The sequence below is a fragment of the Bos grunniens genome, chromosome 4, assembly GCF_055505025.1.
Source record: "Bos grunniens cultivar Pamir isolate PY7600 chromosome 4, Bosgru_T2T1.0, whole genome shotgun sequence".
NCBI lineage: Eukaryota > Metazoa > Chordata > Mammalia > Artiodactyla > Bovidae > Bos > Bos grunniens.
The window spans coordinates 66,512,894-66,536,585 of NC_141168.1; the positions used below are offsets into that span (position 1 = coordinate 66,512,894).

The 23,692-nt window shown below is 38.9% G+C and overlaps 1 protein-coding gene across 9 annotated transcripts in view; it reads left to right on the top strand.

Moving 5' to 3' along the window:
- Positions 1 to 23,692, top strand: part of LOC147374282 (uncharacterized) — a 165,241-nt gene that overhangs the window by 79,870 nt on the left and 61,679 nt on the right. For 8 of the 9 annotated variants that reach the window (XM_086396708.1, XM_086396712.1, XM_086396716.1 and 5 more), the window contains one exon: positions 3,493 to 3,694. The exons of the other annotated variant lie outside the window; for it this stretch is intronic. In XM_086396708.1, the coding sequence (XP_086252834.1) occupies positions 3,493 to 3,694 (202 nt within the window). The remainder of the gene's footprint in view (positions 1 to 3,492; positions 3,695 to 23,692) is intronic. 9 annotated transcript variants of the gene reach the window in all.

Genomic DNA, 23,692 nt, shown 5'->3' on the forward strand with positions numbered 1-23,692 from the left:
TTCTGATCTCATAGAAACAAAGAAACCTTCTTCAGGAAGAATACATGTCTGTTGCTTTATCAAAACTCTGAGGAAGAACACAGATCAGGTATAACATGTGACCAGAATCTCTCCTGCTTTTCTCACTGCTAGAACCACGCATGGCCCTCTGGGGCTGGCCTGCCGGGTAGGGCAGCGCTCACACTGAAGGCTCTATCAACTGGGATTACTGCCCTTCAGACATCAGAAGACTGGCCCTATCGATTGTGTGCACAAGTGACTCTGCACAGACCTCTGCTAGAACTTTCTGCAGGATACCAAAACAAAACAAACTGGGAATTACATGTTAAAATGTTTACTAAGTATTTGAGGAGATGCCTTCATATAAAGCTAAGTGGGAAAGAAAGTTTACAAAACAGTATGTGTCATATTATTCCATTTTTATTTAAAAATACACACTAAATAAAAGACTAAAAGTAAATACAACAAAATGTTTATAAGAGCTCTGGCTGGTGATATGAAAATCATCATTAGTTTCTTTATCCTTCCAGTGTTTCTTTATGAAAATAAATGCAGATATAATATCAATGTAGTCTTTATTGGAGTTTTGTTGTTTAACAGTGTGTTAGTTTCAGGTGTACTGTGAAGTGATTTGGTTACACATATACAGATATCTGTTCTTTTTCAAATTCTTTCAGTTATTACAGAATACTGAGAAGAGTTCCCTTTGCTAAACAGTAGGTCATTGTTAGTTATTGATTTTAAACATAGCAGCCTATACATGGCTGCTATTCCCAAACTCCCAATTCTAAAATCCCAATCTATACCTCCCCCACCCATTCCCCTGGTAACCATAAATTCATTCTCTAAATCTGTGAGTCTGTTCCTATTTTGCAAATAAATTCATTTGTGTCATTTTTAAGATTTCACATATAAATGATACCATATGATATTTGTCTTTGGCTGACTCACTTAGTTTGATAATCTCTAGGTTCATCCATGTTGCTGCAAATGGCATTATTTTGTTCTTTCTAATGGCTGAGTAATATTCCACTGTATATATGTACCATATTGTCTTTATCCATTCATCTGTTAATGGGCATTTAGGTTGCTTCCATGTCTTGGCCATTGTAGACAGTGCTTCAGTGAACAGTGGGGTGCATATATCCTTTTAAACCATGTTTTTCTCTGAGTATATGCCCAGGAGTGGGATTACTGGGTCATATGGTAGCTCAATTTTTAGTTTTTTAAGGAACCTCCATGCTGTTCTCCATAGTGGCTGTACCAACTTACATTCCTACCAATAGCATAGGAGGTTCCCTTCTTTCCAAGCCCTCTTTATCTTTTATTATTTGTTGACTTTTTGATGACGTCTCTGCTTTTTAATATGCTGTCTAGGTTGGTCATAGCTTTTCTTCCAAGGAACAAATTAAAAGACACTTGCTGCTTGGAAGAAAATCTATGACCAACCTAGATAGCATATGAAAAAGTAGAGACTTTACTTTGCCAACAAAGGTCCATCTAGTCAAAGCTATGTATGGATGTGAGAGTTGGACTATAAAGAAAGCTGAGTGCCAAAGAATTGATGCTTTTGAACTGTGATGTAGGAGAAGACTCTCGAGAGTCCCTTGGACTGCAAGGAGATCCAACTGGTCCATCCTAAAGGAGATCAGTCCTGGGTGTTCATTGGCAGGAGTGATGCTGAAGCTGAAGCTCCAATACTGTGGCCACCTGATGCGAAGAGCTGGCTCATTGGAAAAGACCCTGATGCTGGAAAAGATTGAAGGCAGGAGGAGAAGGATCCGACAGAGGATGAGATGGTTGCATGGCGTCACCGACGCAATGGACATGAGTTTGAGTAAGCTCCAGGAGTTGATGATGGACAGGGAAGCCTGTTGTGCTGCAGTGTATGGGGTCACAAAGAGTCAGACATGACTGAGTGACTGAACTGACTCATTCTGACTGGTGTAACATGATACCTCATTGTAGTTTTGATTTGCATTTCTGTAGTAATTAGTGACATTGAGTATCTTTTCATGTGCCTCTTGAACATCTGTATGTCTTCTTTGGAGACATGTACATTTAGGTCCTCTGCCCATTTTTTGATTGAGTTGTTTATTTTTTTTATATTGAGCCATATGAGCTATTTGTAAATTTTGGAGACTAATCCCTTGTTGGTTGTATCATTTGTACATATTTTCTCTCATTCTGTGGATTATCTTTTTGTATTGTTTATGGTATCCTTTGCTGTGCAAAATGTGATATATATTCTTTTAAATATTTTTTGATATATATTCTTATTAATCCTCTTTTTTACACAAAGGATAGCTTACATTTTTACTATATTATTCTGTGTGAATACAAACAAGTTCTAAACCTCAAGGGCTTTCAAAGCACACTTTCCTTTCTTACTCACTTGATATATGGGAAGCTCTGCTCCAATTAGCTCTGCTGCTCATTGTAGGTAGGCTTACTAAGTTATTTTTCTGGATCCAGACCAAAGGAGCAGCTGCTGCCTGAGACATGCTCTTCCTATGGTTTGGGGAGAAACAAACAAACTGGAAGAAATTCATGATGCCTTAGGGGACTCAGACATGACATGCATCACATTACTCCACTGGCTGTAGCCTGTCACATGGCCAAGCCCAACATCAGGGATGTATTATCTTACTGGAGAGCAATGCTTTGCACAGTGTTTTTCTTAATAGTATGGCCTCAGGATGTACTCATGTGAATATAGAAAGGGCTTCTTCACTTTTTAAATACCTACATGGTACTTCATCATGTAGATATGCTGCTCTAGCTTATTTAACCACTCCTCTATTGATGGAAATTTGGGCTGTTTCCAGTCTTTTATAATGGCAAACAATGTTGAAATGAATAATCTTGTCCATGTGTCATTTCATATGTGCTCAGTTGTATAGTAGGATAAAGGCCAAGCTACCCTAAGAAAAGAATACTGATATACAGTGGCTTAAGGTTGTTTCCTTGAGGTAACAGTCCTAAGGGGCAGGGTATGGGGAGTCCAATGTGATGGTGTGTGTTTCTTGGGATCATTCAAGGGTATCTAAGTTCATTTGGGTGGCTGTAGCAAACTGCCATATAGACAGGGTAACTTGAACAATCAAAGATTTCTTTCTCACTGGAAGCTATGAAGTTCCAAATCAGGCATAGGCAGATTCAATGTCTGGTGAAAGCCTGCTTCCTGGTTCATAGACACCTGTTGCCTCGTGTATTCTTACATGGCAGAGAGGGCAATGGTGCTCTCCAGTGCATCTTTTATAAAGGCACTAACCCCATTCATGAAGGCTCCACCCTTATGACCTGATCACCTCCCAAAGGTCCTACCTCATAATACCATCACATTGGCAGTTAGGATTTCAACATATGGATTCTGAGGGGACACAAACAGCGCATAGCAAGGAGCTAGGTTCCTTCCATCTCATTCCTCCGACTTTTCTCAAAGTCTTAGTCTGCATCATTGAAATGATCATGGACACATCCATCTTTCAGGTCACAGGAAGGAAAAGTGAGGTCATTGAGAAGTACATGTCCAACCTGTGAGGACCCAGTCCAAGAAGTGGCGAATGTTGTCCCATCATGCTCCACTGACCAAGACTTAAAGACACAGCCACCGCTAGCTGCAAAGGAGGATGGGAAATGCAGCATGAAACTGGGCGGCCATATGCCAGATACATTCTTTCCTCAGGAGAAGGTGAGAATAGGCATATCCATAAGTGAAACTCCTAGGAATAGAACGAGTGCCTCAAAGGATAGATATGTTTGTAATTTTGGAATATAGTACTGAAGTGTACTCCATAGGAGTTGAACCATCTAGTGTTCCCACCAGCTTTGTAGGACAGTCTGTTTCTCATCTTCCCTCTTTGGCACAAAAGTGTGTTGTCAAACTTGTGTTTGTATTTTTTATTTTTTACCAATTTACACATAAAACTATCTTAGTGTTGTTTTGATTGAATTTCTCTTATTTTGAATGAAATTAAGAATGATTTCATACATTTTGTATTTCCTTTTCTAAGAATTATCTCTTCTGATCTCTTGCCTATTTTTCTGCTGGATTGTTAGTCATTTGCCTGTGATATGATTTGCAAGTATTACTTTACCCCCAGCTTGTCACTTGTCTTTTGACTTTGCATAGGATTGCATTTGTTACCATGTTTGGAAAATCTTTTCCCTTCTCTGACTCTAGTGTCTAAAGACATTTTTGATTGTCACAAATGGGAAGACAGGGTTGACAGGTATCTGGAGGGTAGAGGCCAAAGATGCTGTTATAGATCCTACAATGCCCAAGAAATAATCCTACAATAAGAAATTATCCAGCCTGGAATATTATTAGTGCTGAGTGGAGAAACCCTGTTTAAAGGAATCAGCTCATGATTTTTGGTAATAACTTAGAACATGTCATATTTTACATTTAAATCTTCAATCCATTTAGAATTTATCCTGCTTAGCTGTATAAAGTAAGTGTACCAGTTTATCTTTTCTAGATGAGTTCCCTTCAATTATTACTCCATGTTATCTATTGTTATATAACAAAATACCCAGATCTTACCATACTAAACACTAACATTTATTGTGATATATAGATTAGAAGTGTGAGAGTGACTTTTCTGGTTGACTCTGGCCTAGGATTGATCATAAAGTTGTAGTTCAGCTGTTGGCTAGGAATACAGTCTTTTAGAGGGTCAAAGATTTGTTTCCTAGATCATTCCCTGGGTTGTCAGCAGCCTTTGGCTTCTTACTCTCTGTGGGCTAGCAGCCCCAGTTCCTCACCACATGGTCCTCTTCATAGGGTACATGATGGTCCTCATGATACAGCATCTGGCTTCCCCAGAGAGTGATCCAAACCAGAAAGAGAACACCTAAGACAAATGCTGGAGGTTGTATGTTTGTTTGTTTTAATAGCACAGTCTTAGAAGTGACATGTGATCCTTTCTGCAATATTCTATTTATTAGAAGTGACTAAGTCAAATCCTAACTCAAGGACAGGAGTTAAGCTCCATCTCTTGAAATGAGAAGTATCAAAGAATTTGTGGATCTATTTCGAAAACTACCATACTCTGCTTGTCAATATGCTTCCTATATTACATACTTAATTCCCAAGGGGACTGTGCTAATTTCTGTAATGTGCATTGCTATCTGACAAATTTTTACTAGGTAATTTTAAAAATCATGCCTCTGTCCATATTTCGTGCTAAGGGATTTGTTCATATTCGCAAACTATTTTGTGCACTTCTACTAGTCTGGTGGATCAAATGATATTATGGATGTGAAAGTACTTTGCAAACTCTAAAAGAAACACGTTACCATAAAATTTTATTATTATTATTTTTGTGTGAAGATAGAGCCAAAAAATTCCATATTAGATTTCCTATTTGATTTGCTGAAATTGGTTCTTGGATCCAAGTTGGAATGTAAGTTGTGGGCCAGTTGTGGAATTTTCCATCATAACATTTCCTCTGGATTCAAACTGAACTGAAACTCAACCCAGGAAACAAACATAAAATATGTCAACTAGTTGATATTCACTGAGTCTTATCTGCCTCTTCTAGGGGTGTCAGTTTATCTTTTATGTTGTTTTTTGGACAATCACAGTTTTTACAGGTGTGTATAAATGTGTGTGGCTGTATTTGGATATGAAAACAGGAATGTATGACTCTCACATGATAGAACACCAACAGGATTTGCTAAAGATCTGTTGCGTAATATGAGACACTCTAGTGAGCATGTCATCCAAACTTCTCTAAAATTCTGCCTATAGAATCTTTCCTTGGTTCTGTTGAACTGTTTTTATTGTTGTTGTTTGTTTTTTAATTGCATTTATATTTTTAGATACAAGTAATCCAAGGACATGTAATATTCAATCCTACTGATAATTGAAGCCTAGTTGAGGAGGAAAGGATAAAAGAAAGAGTAGTACCTTAGAGATGGGCAAGGAACCAGGAAAGGAGGAAACAAAAATTGAGATGAAAAACGTTTTCTCTCATAGGCATTCATTGCAATTATTAACATATTTGGATTTTAAAAATATGAAATCTCCAGTTGGCAGTCCATGTGCTGGATTCAACACACAGACATGCTTTGTCTGACCCAAAATCTGTTGAAAAATGTGGAGATTTCCTTAAAAATTGCTGACTTTCCTTAAAAGAACTTGAGTATCTCACCATTCTGGGTCGACATGGTAGCAATCAACAGGAACCGAGTAGGGCCTGTCACCTTTAGCTGGGGTGAGAACCATCCAGGTTGCTCCCGTCTCCACCAGTCCTTTATTCCTCCCCGTTGCTGAGGTCACATAGTACTTACCGTTTGTCCTCTTACTTGCACCGCTATTCATGGAGTGGGAAAACATTCCTGTGTGTACTTAAGAGCCTAATAAAAGTGAGACAGAAAAGACAGATTAAAAGGACCACATATTTTAAGAAAATGACTAGCAGCTTCAGGGTGGGCGTCTACCCTGTGGGCATTTGAGTGGGCACCCCCAGAATTCAACAGTGCTCCAGTCTGTAGCATAATTTCAGTCCTCTGACAGTCTGTGTGCCTGTGTGTTCCTAACATCACAGGCTGCTCAAAATTACAGCAGGCTCTTCAGCATCTGATAGGTTGCAAGGTCTTTCTTTAGAATACTTTTAGTGTCACATCTTGCTGCTAGGAGGCAGGCGTGTGCACGGATTGTGTTTAAATTGCAGTGACAGTTTGTTCCAAATGAACCACATTCCCCATCACATTCTTCCTCTGTCCATTGGTGCTGACCTATCAAAGGAGACTGCCTTTGGATTGCAGATTGAGGTTTTTCCATGTGCTGTTCTTAGAGGCAGGTAGGTACAGGAGCCTCATCCATTTCAGGTGCCATCATTGGAGCCTATATAGCCACTCTTTTCAGGCTTCCTGGCCCTGTTGTTTTTATTAAGGATGCTTTGGGTGACAGGAGTCAGGGACTGTTTTGTAGGAAATTCTTCAGCAGGGTGCACCCAGAAGGGTACTTACAGCATCACCCCCTGGCCCTTTCAGATGACGCAGTTGCCCTTGCTCAACTCCTGCTCAGCTACCAGAGGGGGATGAGGGACACAGCCTTGCTCACATTAATGAGTGACTGATTATTCCCCGAGGGACAGTGACAGTGTCCCAGGCACCTCATATATGAAGAAGGATGCTCACTCCATCCGTCTCTGCCTCCCTGCCCAGTCTAATTTGACCCACTGTTCCTGGGTTTGGGCAAGCCAAAATCTGCATGTAGGTTTAGTTTCTCAACAAAAGCACATTCTATTATTCATGTGGCCACAGGTGGCTTTTCTATCCTGAGTAGAAGATAGAGATCAGGACAATGACACTCTCCCCCACCCCACCCCTCAAAAAAATCTTCAATGAGCACAATTTAAATATTCCTAAAGATTATTTGAACCACACACGACAGAGATGCTGAAGGCAGGTTCACTGTGGACACACAAATGTGTTTTGTTTTTCTGTTTTCTTTGTTTTAATCCTCTGCATCTCAATAACATCAGCTTAACAAAAAGGAATTTATTTTTCTCCCTTAGCAAGAAGTCAGATGTCATCAATAGCTCGTGCCCTGTCTTTCTGCTCCCCCAGCACTGGCAGGTTGCTTTCATTTTCATGGTCACGGGAAGGTGACTACATCTTCAGCCTTATCTATGCATTCCAGTGAAGAAGAAAATAGAAGAAGAAAAGAGAGGTGCCTGTATTGGTAAAGCAAAAACTCTCTCAGAAATCCCGAACAGAAGTTTTCTTATATGTCACTGGCCATATCTATGTCAGTGTAGCCATCTCTAGGGAAAGGAGGCCTTCTAGAGTGTTTTAACTGAGTGTATTTTTGTCCTCTTCTCTCCTACAATCTGCCTGTGTTATATGAATAAAGAAGGGATAGGAAGACAGGTAACTAGCAGTGTCTGTCCATTCTTATTAATTCCAGAAAAACATATAAGCATATTCTGGCAATTATTTTTCCCTATTTCCTTTCATTCTTAATTTCCTACTACCTAATGCCTCCTTTGAAATAGGAGAGTCACTGCTCTGTGGAGGTATTTGAAAAGAGGATTTGGGGTGTTTACAAAAATGTGGTCAGTCTAATAGCTAAATATGAGACACTTAGGGGATCTGGCCATTCTCTGAACCTTGTGTCTGTGCGGATGGAAGTGGAATGAAGCTGCGTTGTTCTCTACCAGGCACCCTTCCCAGCCTAAGAGCAATTTTGATATTCTCTGTGCTAACTACCCATTTCTGATTCTCCCAGACATTTCCCTCACCTTCTCTGCAGATCAGTCAAAGGCTGAGTTTTCTTTTTTTTTTTTTTTTTTATCATTATTAGTATTGGCTTTGGGACGATAGCCTGCTGCAGTGTGCAAACACAAGCAAAGCAAATACATGACAACATGAATAAATTCATTTAAAGTAAACTACATTCTCATAATTACTTTCTTGGCTATTCAGCATAGTTTTTTCTCCTCAGGCAGCATGGATAATCATGACTATCATTACTGCTCATATCATTAACATTAATAATAATAGCATTTGTTGAAGACCTTAGAATGTCATAGCTCTGTAAAGAACATAGCTGGGACCCAGATGATGGGCTTCTACTCTACAATAAATACGCATAGGGGGCTTCAAAATCCTAGGAGGAAATAATAAATTCTTTGTAGAAATTTTATGTACAGGTTGCATGAAAGTGAACGTGAAAGTCGCTCAGTCATGTCTGACTCTTTGCGACCCCATGAACTATACAGTCCAAGGAATTCTCTACTCCAGAATACTGGAGTAGGTAGCCTTTCCCTTCCCCAGAGGATCTTTCCATCCCAAGGATTGAACCCAGGTCTCCCACATTACAGGTGGATTCTTTACCAGCTGAGCCACAACCAGTGAAATTAGACTCTTCTAGAATTACATTTAGGAGAAGGCAGTGGCACCCCACTCCAGTACTCTTGCCTGGAAAATCCCATGGACGGAGGGGCCTGGTGGGCTACAGTACATGGGGTCGCAAAGAGTCGGACACAACTGACGCAACTTAGCAGCAGCAGAATTACATTTGGACTCTTGGATATTTTCCTAAAAGTTAGGTGTGTTCAGTTAAAGCCAGATATTTAGTCAAACCTTTTGGATGTCAGCCCATAATTGAATATTAAGCCATCAGTACAACCAGATTGCTGGATATTTTGGTAAAGCCAAAAAGTGATGAAGAGATAAAATATTGGCAGGTGGATGCTTGAGACGGTGGAGAAAGGAGCCATTGGCAAAGGTGCCATTATCTGGATTCCAGTCAAACTCATGTATAGAAATCTCCCCATGTATTGCTAAGGTTTGAAAGTTGGAGTTCATTATTTTTGTGGGGGTAACTTCACTCACAGTGGCAAAGTTTGGAGCTCCTTTATACCAGAGGTTGATATCCATCTTTGAATTTTAACACCCAGCCCAAAGTAGAAAGTGTATACTAAATGTTAGTTGAATAAATGGATGAGTGAAAAGGTAAGTAAACTTGAATTACATTAGCCTTAACTAATTGCTTGATTAACACAACCAAAATCTGAATGGGATGCTAGGGGAAGTGAATATGTAGGGTTAGATGTTTTCTTAAAGAATAAAGAGGATTATTATAGAAGATGACATCCCTGGTAGCTCAGACAATAAGGAATCTGCCTGCAGTGTGGGAGACCGGGGTTTGATCCCTGGGATAGGAAAATCCCCTGGAGAAGGGAATGGCAACCCACTTCAGTATTCTTGCCTGGAGAATTCCATGACAGAGGAGCCTGGCAGGCTACACTGCATGGGGTCGCAAAGACTCAGACATGACTGAGTGACTAACACTTTCACTTTCATAGGAGATGAAGGAGGAGCACTACAAGTCATACTCCATGACTCTGGGCAAGTTACTTAACATTTTTAAACCTCAGACAGTGCATACCTCATGGAACTACTATGAAGGTAAAGTAATATGTTTAAAGCATTGAGCACAGTACTTGGTGTTTTGTAACTTGTCGCTCAACCTCAGATGTTACAGGGTTGTTTTCATTCCTCTGGGTACTCAAAGAAATTATAGACCAAGATCAACTTGAGGAGTGTAGTGATATCAGTAAGTCTTGTGATTTGTAGGGGCTGCTCTTTCTCAATTATGATCCCATCATCTGGTTATGAACTTTGCTCAAAGGAGCAGTGAAGGGAGGAGCACTGCAACCCTGAGGTCAGGCCGACCTTCGTAGCCCCAGCTACAACTCTCATGAGATGGAGGTGCTTAATGACAATGACACTGGGGAGTTTGGAGAGGAGAATTGCCCTGGGGGGAAAAAAAAAATTAAGAAGATCAGTCGGGAGGAAATGGGAGGTATGAGGAAATTCTCTCTGAAGATGAGATTTGGGTTCATTCCAGGGAGAAATGGGAACCTTTTCCCGTCAAGACAGAAGTGTGGCTTCCTGGGTGAAAAAGGGAAGAGTTCCACTCCATGATTTTGGGGGGACATATTCAAAAACAAAGTCAGTGTGATTCAAGTCACAGGGCACCTCTGAGTGCATGAAGTGGAATACTCATGGAATTTGAGTTGGCAAGAAAGAGCGTTCTTCCCAATATCCTAGCAAAGACAGGGATCATTATCAAGACTTTCTAAGGCTGTCTTCAAACCTGCCATTAGCTCCCTGACTATCTGGTCTACGCCTCTAACATCTCAACCCCCAGCTACTCAGTTCAGTACTCCACTGACTCTGGAATGCATGCTTTTCATTCCTTTCATATCAGGATTCTGGGCTTTGCTTCCAATTCATCCTCCCCACAGCAGCCAGAGTACTTTCTAAAACAAAGCCTGAAGGTCTTATTTCCTTGTTAAAATGCCAATCCTTGGCTTTCCAAAGCTTTCAGGAAACAGTTTTCACTGGCTGCTAACATCACATCCCAGCAACATGGAAATGTGTATATATTCCTTTTCTCTCCACCTTTCTGCACCACATAAACAGTCTTTCCTCTGTTCTTCTCCTACCTGGTGTATTTCACTCATCTTTCAGTAATTGCTCCAGCAGTCTTTTGGACCTTTTCCCCATCATCCATAAACTAGGTTAGATGCTCCTCCTCTGCCTACTTAATTCCCAGTGCCCCTGCTTACCGCCAATCTTCCCAGGTCTCATTATCTTTTTATGTGTCCTTATCACTCATGGGTTTGTGTGTGCCTCGAGGGTCTTATTTATTTTATGTAGACAGTATCAGGTACTTGGTAAGTGGTGAGAAGGTTTTCCTAGAATAAAAAGACAAATGAATGAATGCATCATGACTTGAACCAGAATACATGCTGAAAAATCAGCCTCGGTTTAAGATGGTGTTCTATGAAATTCAAGAATTTTTTTTTCCTTGGGTCTGACCTTCATAGGTTCTTGTTTCTTGGGTCTGACCTTCACAGGTTCACTTATTGGTCTCCCCATGTGTTTCTTTTTCTAATTATTTATGGCAGCAAGCCTTTTCAGTCATTCTAGATTTGATTTCCTTAATTTATCCTTACTCCCATCCTTAGGATATTTATTGTGTAGCCAAAAGGGCAAAGGGAAATTTTTATGCAGGTCATGCCTTCACCTGAATAAGAATTCTTCATGGCAATGAAGTCAGCCTCCTTCTAAAGAGATTAAAAGCCTTATATCTAGAGAGTCATTTAATAAGATGTGAACATTCATATGTTGTCTTGCTGACTTTTAAAGGTAATTAAAGTTGTAAGTCAGCTAACAGTGAAGGTTCTTCGTTGATAAGGAATGGTTGTTGTTCAGAAACACTCTGGAAGGTGACTAGTTAGAGAAGAAACTGTCCCAAAATCTCCCAAGCAAGTATCTGTGACATAACCAGGCAGCAAGCTCATAAATCAAATTTATCTCACACAGTCATCATGCTCAGTGAAGTTTTGAAGGTTAAACATTTCAGTTCTTAATTTGTTTTATTATTTTAAGTCAGATTATGTATAGATTTTGGTTAAAGGATTAGATACATTGCTAAATCAATAACATTTTCACCTATGAGATAAAAATTTAAAATATTCAGTTTTAAAAATACTTAGGAAAGCTATCTATTTTTATCCTTGTTACTGGTAAAGGAACAAGCAAAACTATAGGATTTCATGATTTCTTGGTCTTAAGACATAGCTATTAAAGACTGTTTCTTTGCCACTATCTTTAGAACAGTGTATTTATACTGCTGTCCCCATTCACAGCTCAAGTGTTGTCATAATAATTGATAAAGTATTTCTAAATTATAATACATCTTTAAAAAGAAATGTAATGTTGATTTCCTCCCTCCACTCCCTTTCCTGTCCATTCCTCTCATAGTTTTCCATTCTTTAAGTCTCTCTCTAGAAGTGTACCCTGAAGTGGAGAAGTGAAACAAATATTCTGTAATAATCGAGCAATTTTTTCTTCTATTGTGCCAATTTATTTTTAACTAGAATTTTTCTTGTATTTTCCCTCAACTGTGTACTTCCCACTGTTAATGTTAGCAAAAGCTGAGAATATTGAAAGAAGCTTAACACATCTGGTTGCCACTTTCTGGGAATGTAAAAGTCTACCATGCCTTTTCAAATATTCTGCTTTGGGTATTATTCATTTACTTTTTAATTATTAGCATTTATATCTTTTCCCCTTATCCTTACATGTTACTTAAACTTGTTCAAAGGAAATATTCCCTCACTGCCAATCTGAGGAGCTGCTTTTTGAAGACATGAGCGGCATGGGGAGTCCCAGCATATGCTGAATTGAGCCAATCTAAATAGTTGGCAGTTGGCTGCTGTCGAAAGTAATTTTAAATTATACTGTATTTGCTTTTCAAAAACAAATGAAACATGTATTAGTAGCTTTTCCCCAAACAATGCTCATAGGAGTCTCTTAATTTATAACTGTGTCAACTTTTTTCATTTATCTATATGAGTATTTCCTTACAGTAAATCTTGAGATTTATGTGATGCAGTATAATTGGAGAATGAGAGATACTTCACAAAGTGGAAGCATGTGAATAGGTGCTGAATGCTTTGGAGAATTTCCATGCATCCATCACCTCGGATCAGGCTGAATCCCAGGGAACTTCTGTCTTCAAAACTTAGATCTTTACATTTAACCAGCAGCCAACAAGAACGTTTTTGTGGCTTTTTTATTAATTTTAAAATTTTAAATTATCATAGTTCCCCAGTTATTTTTTTCTTCTTTTTAAAATTACATATCAGAACAAAAGAGATACCTACTTTTACAGACATGCATATACTTTAAAGTAGCACAGAATGGGATGAAATACCTCAATCTTTGTTGCTGCAGTCTCTTTTCCTTTTAGTAATTTTGCTTTAGGCTCAGAACTTAGCTTTCTGATAATCATGTTGGTACCCAATTTTATCTTAATATATAAATTAACATTTCTCATTTACCTGGTTGAAGAATAATATTAAGCACTGGAAGGTTTTAGAAGAAATGGATAGAAGTGCAAGTGGGTCTTTCCAAGTTAATTTTGCTTTACATTAGGCTTATAGTCTCAGGAAAATGATCATGGATATCCATTTCAATCAGAGTTTGGTTTGTTTTAGATTGACCAAATGGAGAAGGTAATGGCACCCCACTCCAGTACTTTTGCCTAGAAACTCCCATGGACGGAGGAGCCTGGTAGGCTGCAGTCCATGGGGTCGCTAGAGTCGGACATGACTGAGCGACTTCACTTTCACTTTTCACTCTCATGCATTGGAGAAGGAAATGGCAACCTACTCCAGAGTTCTTGCCTGGAGAATCTCAGGGACGGGGAAGCCTGGTGGGCTGCCATCTATGGGGTCGCACAGAGTTGGACACGACTGAAGCGACTTAGCAGCAGCAGCAGCAGTAACTAATTAGCAGATCATCCTGAAAAAGTAGATCATCCCAGTGATTTTTGTGAGAGATAATTCAAATGTCCAAATGCCAGCTTTTTTATTTTCACCTAAAACAATCAGGATTAAATCCAGGTTTTTACTATTGTGAAGGATACCAAGTCTGTTGTTCTAAGGTAAAATGTCTTTATTTTAAAAATAGGTGTCAGTAAAAATGGGCCTATCAGTTTTGATAAGTATGGGGTAATTCCTTTCCTGGTGATATGTGACAATCACGAACAATTCTCCTGATATCTGTATGTGTTGATGAATTAGCCAATTTGCACTGGTAAGCCATGTCTGATCCAGTTATTTCAGTCACCTTAATAATCAATGCAGATCACTGCATCATCGATTCAGCAGTAGAGATGGGAATTAATCATAAAGACAGTTCCTGGGCTGTGGTCAGATGTTCTGCCCACAAATAGATGTGGTCTTATGACAAGGATTCTTTTCACAGGACTGTTTCCCAAGTTCCTCCTTTTTGGTCTTCCTTTTGTTGGTGTAGCTACACTCCAGTTCAAGTCTTAAAACAACCAAAGCCACATTGTGCTGATGACATCACACTTAGATGACAGCTGATTTGAGCTTTAGGATAGATAACCTGATTTTTTAAAAAACCATCCAAAATAATAGTTTTTTAAAAATTAAATCTTTGCGATGACTTGACAGGCTTTTTTTTTCCTTTCCTGATCTGTTAAAATAGTTGATAGTAAATATTTGCTAAGCATGCAGACACACTTGTACAAACACGTGTTGAACTGTTTGATAACTTCCATTTTTTATTTGACAGACAATATATTTTAAATACAGAATTGGTGATTTTCTAAAGATATTTTTTTCTCAAGTTTGTGGTCTTCCTGGTGCTAATACTTTTTGCATGGCTCTTCCTGCAGTGCCTGCAAGGAGAATTGTTGCCTGAATCTTTGCATGGCCACATATACTCTGTCAGGCAACCTTTAGGCCCGCTGGCATAATAGTCCTTAAAGCAACTGAATTCTTCTCCCTATAAAGTTTGAGCCTTGACAAAGGATTTGAAATCTGAAGACATATATAGCTACTATGATACCTGTGACTTAAAAATATTCTTTCCTCACTGAACTTGAAGTAAGTGACTAAGTGAAACTGAGAGTCTATTTGAAAAGTTTCCTATTGTGAGTAAAATATGTGAAAGAAAGGACTTTATGGAAAAATATGATACCACAGGATGTTTTTCAAAGTTTTAGTTCCACTGAACACCACATGAGAAGCCGAAATTCCCCTGGAGAAGGCTGAAACCCACTCTGACATCTGCCTAGCCTGAAGCAGTGTTTTACAGAGGTTTCTTCACCTACCCTGAGTTTAACTATGGGGCGTGCATTGACTTTTTGGTGGGGTGTTCAGTAAATTTATCCTGTGTAGAATAAATAGTTTGCCATATTCTAGAAAAGACCTTTTGAATTTAGCAAAGCTTCATGGAATGTGCTGTTCATACTAATCACAGCAGGACAAGATTCCAGCTGGGGGCTTTGTACCTGGAAGGCTCTCAGCTGTCTTGCCTGATCATGCCTTGTGTACCTTCTTCTTCGGGTCTGTATATTAAAGGGCCTAACTTTTCTTTAGGCCCGAAGAGATAGTAGTTTATGATGACAGTTAAATTTAAAGTGTACCTTGTGTTTATTCTGTGCATAGCACTAAGATTAGGTGTTATCATTTTTTCTTTCTTTCACATGTTCATAGAAGTAACAGAAGCAATCTGAAGGGCACAAACACAGTTAATGGTCATAAGCCTTGGACCTGAGACAGTTGGATGCTTAGGGGCAAAAATCTGAAGATTATTAAAGTTGAGAGCTGCAACCTCCGGAAGGCACCCTTAACTAGCCCTTATTACTGGCTCCTTATTCCCTCGTCACAGTGCTGCCCTGTCGTTTGTTTCCCTTCTGATACAACCAGCCACCAACACAGTGAATTACAAACCCAGGAAGTAAGACAACTAGTCAAGCCAAGTGGGCTGTTTTAAATGCAACTAGAGGATTTTTTTTTTTTCCAAAAAAAAGGTTTTTGTTGTTTTTTTTTTTTAATCTACAAGCCAAATTATCAGTTGTTTCTTTGAAATGAACATTTCAGTTGGTTGAGTGAACTAGGCCATTTTTATACATGGCTGTTGGTCTGAGTTGGATGGAGTAACATTTTTTCTTTTATTGGCTGCACTGGGTCTTCCTTGCTGCCTGAGGGCTTTCTCTGGTTGTGGAGAGTGGGGGCTGTTCTCTAGTTGTCGTGTGTTGGCTTCACATTGCTTTAGCTTCTCTTGTTGAGGAGTACAGGCTCAGGTCAATAACTATGGTTCATGGGTTTAGTTGCCCAATAAGTGTGGTTCATGGAATCTTCCTGGAGCAGGGATTGAACTATGTCCTCTGCATTGGCAGGCAAATTCTTATGCACTAGACGACCACCAGAGGAACCAGGACTGACATCTTTTAAAATTCAAAATCTTCCATGAGAGCTAAACAACCAGGCAGACATCTCTTCTTACCTTGGCTGCTTTGCTTGCTCTCCTCACCACCAAGACTACGTGATTTTCCCACTTTGGCAATTTATCCATGTTTTTCTATCTCCTCCTCCTCATCTTTCCTGATTAGTAAAGCTTCTGTGGATCAAGTTTCACTACATCTAAATAACTTTATTTCTTTGTGTGTTTTGCAATTTTCCATTGTGAGCCAAGTCCAGCAGAATCTTATTTGTGGGGATCTTTGAGGACCTGGGTTAAAGGCAAGTCGGTCTTTCACAAGAGGATTTCCATTGCTTTGGCTGAGTGTCCTGAACCGCTAATCTACCTGGGAACAATTTATCTTCTTGGTGTGGGATTCCCCAAATTTGAAAGGAAGTATAAATTTGATCCCCAAATTCAAATAAAGAAAATCTAAATTTACAGATTCTCAGAAGACTTTACCCAGAACTCAGGCCTCATCTCTATTTGCCAGTGGAAGAATTTTTTTCTTAGTCCCCATTTTATTGACTTTCTAGCCCTTTGAAGGGCCCAACTTTACATGGGGAGTCTCATTTCTAACTCCCCACTCTGTGTGAAGACCTAAGGCATTGTTCCTATCCTTATGAAGCTCTTGGTTATCATAAATGGCAAGTTCTCAAAATTGGAGTCAGCTTCCATTTGTCACTCTGGTTAAAAATTCTCCTTCATCTTGGGATCCTGAGAGTTACCTTTAATTTATTGCAAGCCCAGCTCTGAATTTAAAAAAAAAAAAAAAAGTATTTTATACACCATTTCTGGGTTTTCTCTGTTAGTAAGATTTTTAGGCTATGCAGCCAGTCATATTGCCAGAAAATAGAGGTTCACAGATGCTTAGAATATTTTCAGACTAAAACTACTCAAGTTGTTCTCCCAGCTTTAAAAAGCCTCAGGATACAAAATCTTTGTGAAAAGAATCTATAGAACACTATAGCATTTGTAGTTGAGGTTGTTATAAATTATCTTATGTAGCTGGCTCTTAGGTGGTATGTATTAGTTGAGTCTGTTTGCTTATTCTCTTGAAATTCGTGGACTGTTTCTTGTTTTACTTCTGTATGTCCCATGGTGCCTAGGACAGTGTCAAGTATGTGTTAGTTGTTTAATAAACATTGATTGCTTGATTGAAGCAATCATCACCTTCTTTCTTGTGAGTTGAGAAAACCATTGTTGCCATCACTTTTTCTATCCTTTCTTTTTATTTAAACATTTGGATTTTTTTCCCTTCCAGTGGAAGGTACTGAATACTTATGATTCAGTAATCCCTCATCCTACTGAGGGCAGTCTTTTGCAAGCAATTAGTATGGAAACTGAAGACCTGATCTAATCTTTTTACCTCTCTCTCATTATTGACTGATATAACCCTGGACATTTCAATGTTCTAAATTTTGGTTATGTTTAGTCCAGTTCAGTTATTTTAATAGCTGTGATTAGATTTTTCAAAAAGGGTTTTTGAAGAGAAAGGTAAAGATGATCACTTGTGAAGAATAGACAAATGCTTTTTGAAGATAACCAGTGCAAAGGCCTAGTTTTATGTGCCAGTTAACCTATGAGAGCTTAGAAATTCTGAAACACATGTGATGCACACCATCAAATAGGGGATTTCTGAAATTATAGTTGTATGCTAATTAGTCATTTTAAGCTGTGGTTTTTTTGAAGCAGTAAATGATCCTAAGCCCTCTGTCTCAGTGAGGGGGAAAAAAAAAAACTTCGAAGTTGGGCACTGTTAGTCACCAATATAGGAACTGCCACTTTTCTAAACCTGAATAGAAATGAATTCAATAAAAAGAGACATAATGACAGATTTATAAAAGTAACGTTCCTTCACATAATGGGTTTCCTATTCTAATGTTTCTTTACTATAATCCTTTAAAATTATGCAAAAAATTATTATTAAGTGTTAGTAAAGAAGTCATTAAAAGATTAATAGTTCTGGTTTACCAATTCATTTACTAGGTCACTTAATTATTTAGTTCGTTAATTCTGTAAATGTCAGACTTACCATGAACTCTAGTGATTTGCATAAGTAAGGTTATAGTTCTAGTGGTAATCACGGTCTAACAACTTCAAATAATTTGGTATCATTTATACATTTCAAATAATTTTTTTTTCTTCCAAACCAACAAGAGAAATCCAACAGCCGAGAAATCGTAACAATGTAATCTAGTTTTTCAACCTCCAACTTTATCCATTAAAAGAACCATGATGGGTGGCTGTAATGAAAAAAAGAATCTCCAAAACACAGGGCAGAAATAGCTTCTAGATTAAGCAATAGGAAGGCCTATACTTTTGAGATACATGCATTACTATTGAAAAATATTTCTCTCAATGAAGAGCTCTGAAGTATTCTAGGGACCCATATTTTATTTATTAAAAATGGTTACTCACTGGGAAAGCTTCAGGAGAAGCAACATCTCATCATAAGGGTCCTAGAGCAGAGCTGGCAGTTCATATCTTATGAATATCATTTACACCATGCTAATGCATTCACATCACTCACAGGCACTGTTTACATTTAATACAAGAGAATCTATACAATATAAATTGGCACATTATTAGATTTAACAATGGAATTGGTATACATAGCCATCAGCTGTTGTTTAAACTTCCCCAAAAGTCACTTGGACAATTCATAGAATAAGATTTTCTTTCTATTTTTTTTTTCTTTATGCAGTTTAACATTATCTTAGCAAGTTTGAATACAGTCCCCTGTTTAATAGAGAAAATGAAATATTTGGAAACTTTGGGCTCTTTCACCTTTTTTGGGGTGAAATTCTTTTGCTAAGGCCCTCTAGGAGAAGTACAATTGTTTATTTTAGGCATGTTCCTCAGCAATAGCCTATTGGTTTTTCCCGTGACAGCACTCTATGTACTCAGTTTCAGATTTGTTAACAGTTACTAAGAGGGTGTTGATAAAACAGAGAAAGCAATGAAGAGTTAAACATGAAAAAGTAAAGAAAAATCAGGTTCTATTAGGATAATATTTTATATCACAGGCTAAGGAAAAAATGATCACAGTCATTCACAGATGAGGTTATAAACTGCCATTTCTACAAATGCATGAGACTATGTATTCTTAGCTAAGCATATATGTTCGTGAAGGTAGTAAAATCACAAGAAATGGAAACCTGCTTTCAGAGTTGTACTTTTTTAAAAAAAAGAAGCAGTAACCCAGTAACATACATATATGTGTGGTCATTTGCTGACAAAAGTATCTGCATTTGATTTTATTGAAGGAGCAACTGAAATTAAAGTTTCTGAGGAAAAGTTGGTAAGGGAAGCTCCTCATTTGGGCCACTCAATTTGCCAAAGATCTGGGAATTAATTTTCAGAATCAAAGCTCAAGCTGATGTTATCAGTTAGGAAGTTATCATCTATAAGAAGCAGAACCACAAATCAAATGATCTTAAATAACAGAAATGTATTATTTCGCCTGTTAAGTCAGGAGGTAGGAAAGTCTTCAAGATTTTCAAGGCAGAAGTTTAAAAAACCATTGAGCCCTCAGGTTGCTTTCCATGTCTCCTTGTTTCAGACATCTTTATTGTGACAGCTTTACAGTTATGGACATAACGTAGTTAAGGAGTCCTGGCACACATTCAAACATAGCATCTCCCTCAGAATAAATGGGGAACATCACTTCTTTATCTCTCTTTTAGAAACAATCCATTCTGCAGATTCCACATGTGCCTCCTAGGACATTGGTCACATCCCTTACCACCTCCCTCCCTTGCCCAAATTCCAGTCACAAGCAAAGGCAACCAGACCCCCTTGATTTATCTAGAACAGTCAGGGTTCAGTTAAGGTCATCCTTTCCTGAGTGAAGTCTGGCTTTGCCAGCAAAGAGAGGGGAATTGGCGTTGGGAGACACCTCAGAAATTCTTATATCTGTTATCCCAAAGAATCTTGGGGGAATTCTGGACTTGTGAGCCATGGCCCTTGGTCATTTGCCATGTGACCTTCATCTGGGAAAACATGGTCCTTGAAAAATTATCAGGAGAGTATGGTTCCATAAAGCTCAGGCCATTTCATCTCCAAAGGGAATGGTAGCAAGGGAGCTTTTGTAACTGCCAGCATAGGATAGTGGAAGGCATGTTGACCTTGGCTGTAAAGTCACCTTAGCTTGAATCATTTTTCCAGCACTTACCAGTGGGTTCATTGGCCAAAGCAAGAATATCTCTGAACGTCAGTCCCCTTATCTGTAAAAAGTAGGTAATAGTACCAGCCTCACAGGGTTGTTTCAAGGATTCAGAAATGTAGATGAAACTGTTTTGTAAACTGTAAAGCTCAGGACTGTGTAATTGAAAGGTATGATTATCTAATGAACCAGTCAGTTTTACCTCCGCATGTCACACTTTTCCAGCCGTTTAGTCTTGTTTTCCTGCTGGCTCACCAAAGTAGCTTCCTGCTGTCTCATTACCACCTCATGTTTAACATGGCAAAGATCAAGATTTTAATTTTTTACCGGAACATACTCTTCTCTTTTCAACTCTGCAGTCCCTGTGGGGAATATTACTCCAATGCCAATCACACAGACCCGAGTCTGAGCCCGTTTTAGAATTTGCTCTTTCAGTCTCTCCCTTCTCAACCACGAGTTCATTAAATCCTACCGCTTCTCTAATTTTTAGCCTTTCCCCTGCCCTCCCAGAAAAACAAGTATCTGGTTCAGGTTCCTGTGATGTAATACATAAACCTTCCGCAACCTTTTCGTCAGATTTGCTTCTTCAACTTCATGTGAAATCTCCTCAGACAGGATTTAAAAAGTGAGAATTCCTACAGAATATCTCTTCCCACGCTATGCACCTGACCAGCCTGCAGTTTTATAACAATGTTGAAACTACTGGAGGGTGGGATTTCTCCCTTCCTTCTGAGGTTCTTTTGGCTAGTCTAATATTAAATTGACACAAGACAGGTTAACTGGAGAAAAAAAAAAAATTTGTGTATACGGTGGTCTTACAGAAATAGGACCTAAGAAGTGGCCAAAGCAGGAAGCTTTTATACTTTTCATAGATAAAAGAAAGAAGTTTGTGAAGAGCTGACAAAATGAAAAAGCTTAGGCTTGGGTGCTTAGAGAAGAATCTAAACAGAATTTTGTGCTTGGAGAAGTACATTAATGAAGAAGCAACAAGGTTTGTTTATATAGGCTGTTAGCCCTGAATGCTTTATCTTTGGTGATAAGGATATCTCTCTATCTCCTGATGTGGGTAGGATACTCTTCACAGAGACAGCTTATGTCCTGCTTTCATGAAGACAGAGAGACATCAAAGTCATCTTCTTCCATTGGCTGCTGCTTAAGAAAATTTAATTCAAAATAACCAGTATGTCACTTAGGCATACTTGGGGGCAAGCTCCCCTAAGCCCCAAAACTATTGAATGTAGAAGCCTGAGGTTGGCATTTCACACTTGGGAAGCAGAGCCATTCAGCAAATCTGGGCCAGTGCGTTCTTTGAGAACTTTCTTTCCCCCTTTGTTTTGCATTGGGGAGGATGGGCAGGAGAAGTTCTAATCAGTGTTTGGGGAAATGAAGAAATTCCAAAGCAAATAAGAACATACTCTTTCTGTTCCAAGCCTTTGAATCAGTTCAGTTCAGTCACTCAGTTATGTCCGACTCTGTGACCCCATGGACTGCAGCGCACCAGGCTTCCCTGTCCTTCACCATCTCCCAGAGCTTGCTCAAACTCATGTCCATCGAGTCGGTGATGCCATCCAAATCTCATCCTCTGTTCAACGCCTCTTCTCCTCCCGCCTTCAATCTTTCCCAGAATCATGGTCTTTTCCAGTGAGTCAGTTCTTCTTATCAAGTGGCCAAAGTACTGGAGTTTCAGCTTCAACATCAGTCCTTCCAGTGAATATTCAGTACTGACTTTAGGATTGACTGATTGGATCTCCTTGCAGGCCAAGGGACTCCAAGAGTCTTCTCCAACACCACAGTTCAAAAGCATCAATTCTTCAGCACTCAGCTTTCTTTATAGTCCAACTCTCACAGCCATACACGACTACTGGAAAAACCATAGCTTTAACTCGATGGGACCTTTGTTAGCAAAGTAATGTATCTGCTTTTTAATATGCTGTCTAGGTTGGTCATAGCTTTTCTTCCAAGGAGCAAGCGTCTTTTAATTTCATGGCTGCAGTCACCATCTGCAGTGATTTTGGAGCCCAAGAAAATAAAGTTTGTCACTGTTTCCATTGCTTCCCCATCTATTTGCCATGAAGTGATGGGACCGGATGCCATGATCTTCATTTTTGGAATATTGAGTAAACCAGCTTTTTCACTCTCCTGTTTCACTTTCATCAAGAGACCCTTCAGTTCCTCTTCCCTTTCTGCTATAAGGGTGGTATCATCTGCATATCTGAGGTTATTGATATTTCTGCCTGCCATCTTTATTCCAGCTTGTGCTTCATCCAGCCTGGCATTTCACGTGTTGTACTCTGCATATAAATTAAATAAACAGGGTGACAATATACAGCCTTGACATACTTCTTTCCCAATTTGGAACCAGTCCATTATTCCATGTCAGGTTCTTACTGTTACTTCTTGACCTACATACAGATTTCTCAGGAGGGAGGTAAGGTGGTCTGATATTCCCATCTTTTTAAGAGTTTTCCACAGTTTGTTGTGATCTACACAGTCAAAGGTTTTGAATACTCATTTAGAAACTCTAGAATAGGACAGGGGTACCTCCTACTCCCAAGGTAAGATTGGAAAAAAAAAAAAGAGAGAAAGAGAGATTGAGATAATATTTGCTTTGAGGAAGTGGTGGACATGAATTACAATGATAGAGACACATTTGACCTACAATTTGGATGGGGAGAGAGCTTTGGAGATGGTAAGGAATTTATCCTAATTCATAATGGAATGGCTTGGTGAGTATAATGGCAAGGAAGAGTCTTGAGTGGAAAAGGGGAGTTTGACCATGGCACTGAGCTGTGATTGAACTAAAGGCAGGCCACCTGGAAAGTATAAGACATACATGTCAAGTTATAAGTGGGAAAACAGAAGATATGGAATGGACCGTAGAGATGTATGATTGCTCAGACTATTATGTGCAGAGTGAAAAGCAGTGACAAAATAAATTCAGATTTCAGAAATTGAGAGGAAGGAATGGACAAGGAATAGGACAAATATATGTTAAGTACATACTATACTCTTTAAGTACATCATCTAATTAAATCTTTGTAGCAATTCTGTCAGCTAGGCATTATTGTTATAGTTGTTAACAGGTGAGAAAAATCTTGCTCAAAGCCGACAGAGCTGGAAATTGGCCTGACTCCAAGCACTTGCAAATTGCTGCCAAGTCTCTCAATTAATATATTATGTGATTATCTTTATAGTAAGTGCATGGGGCAA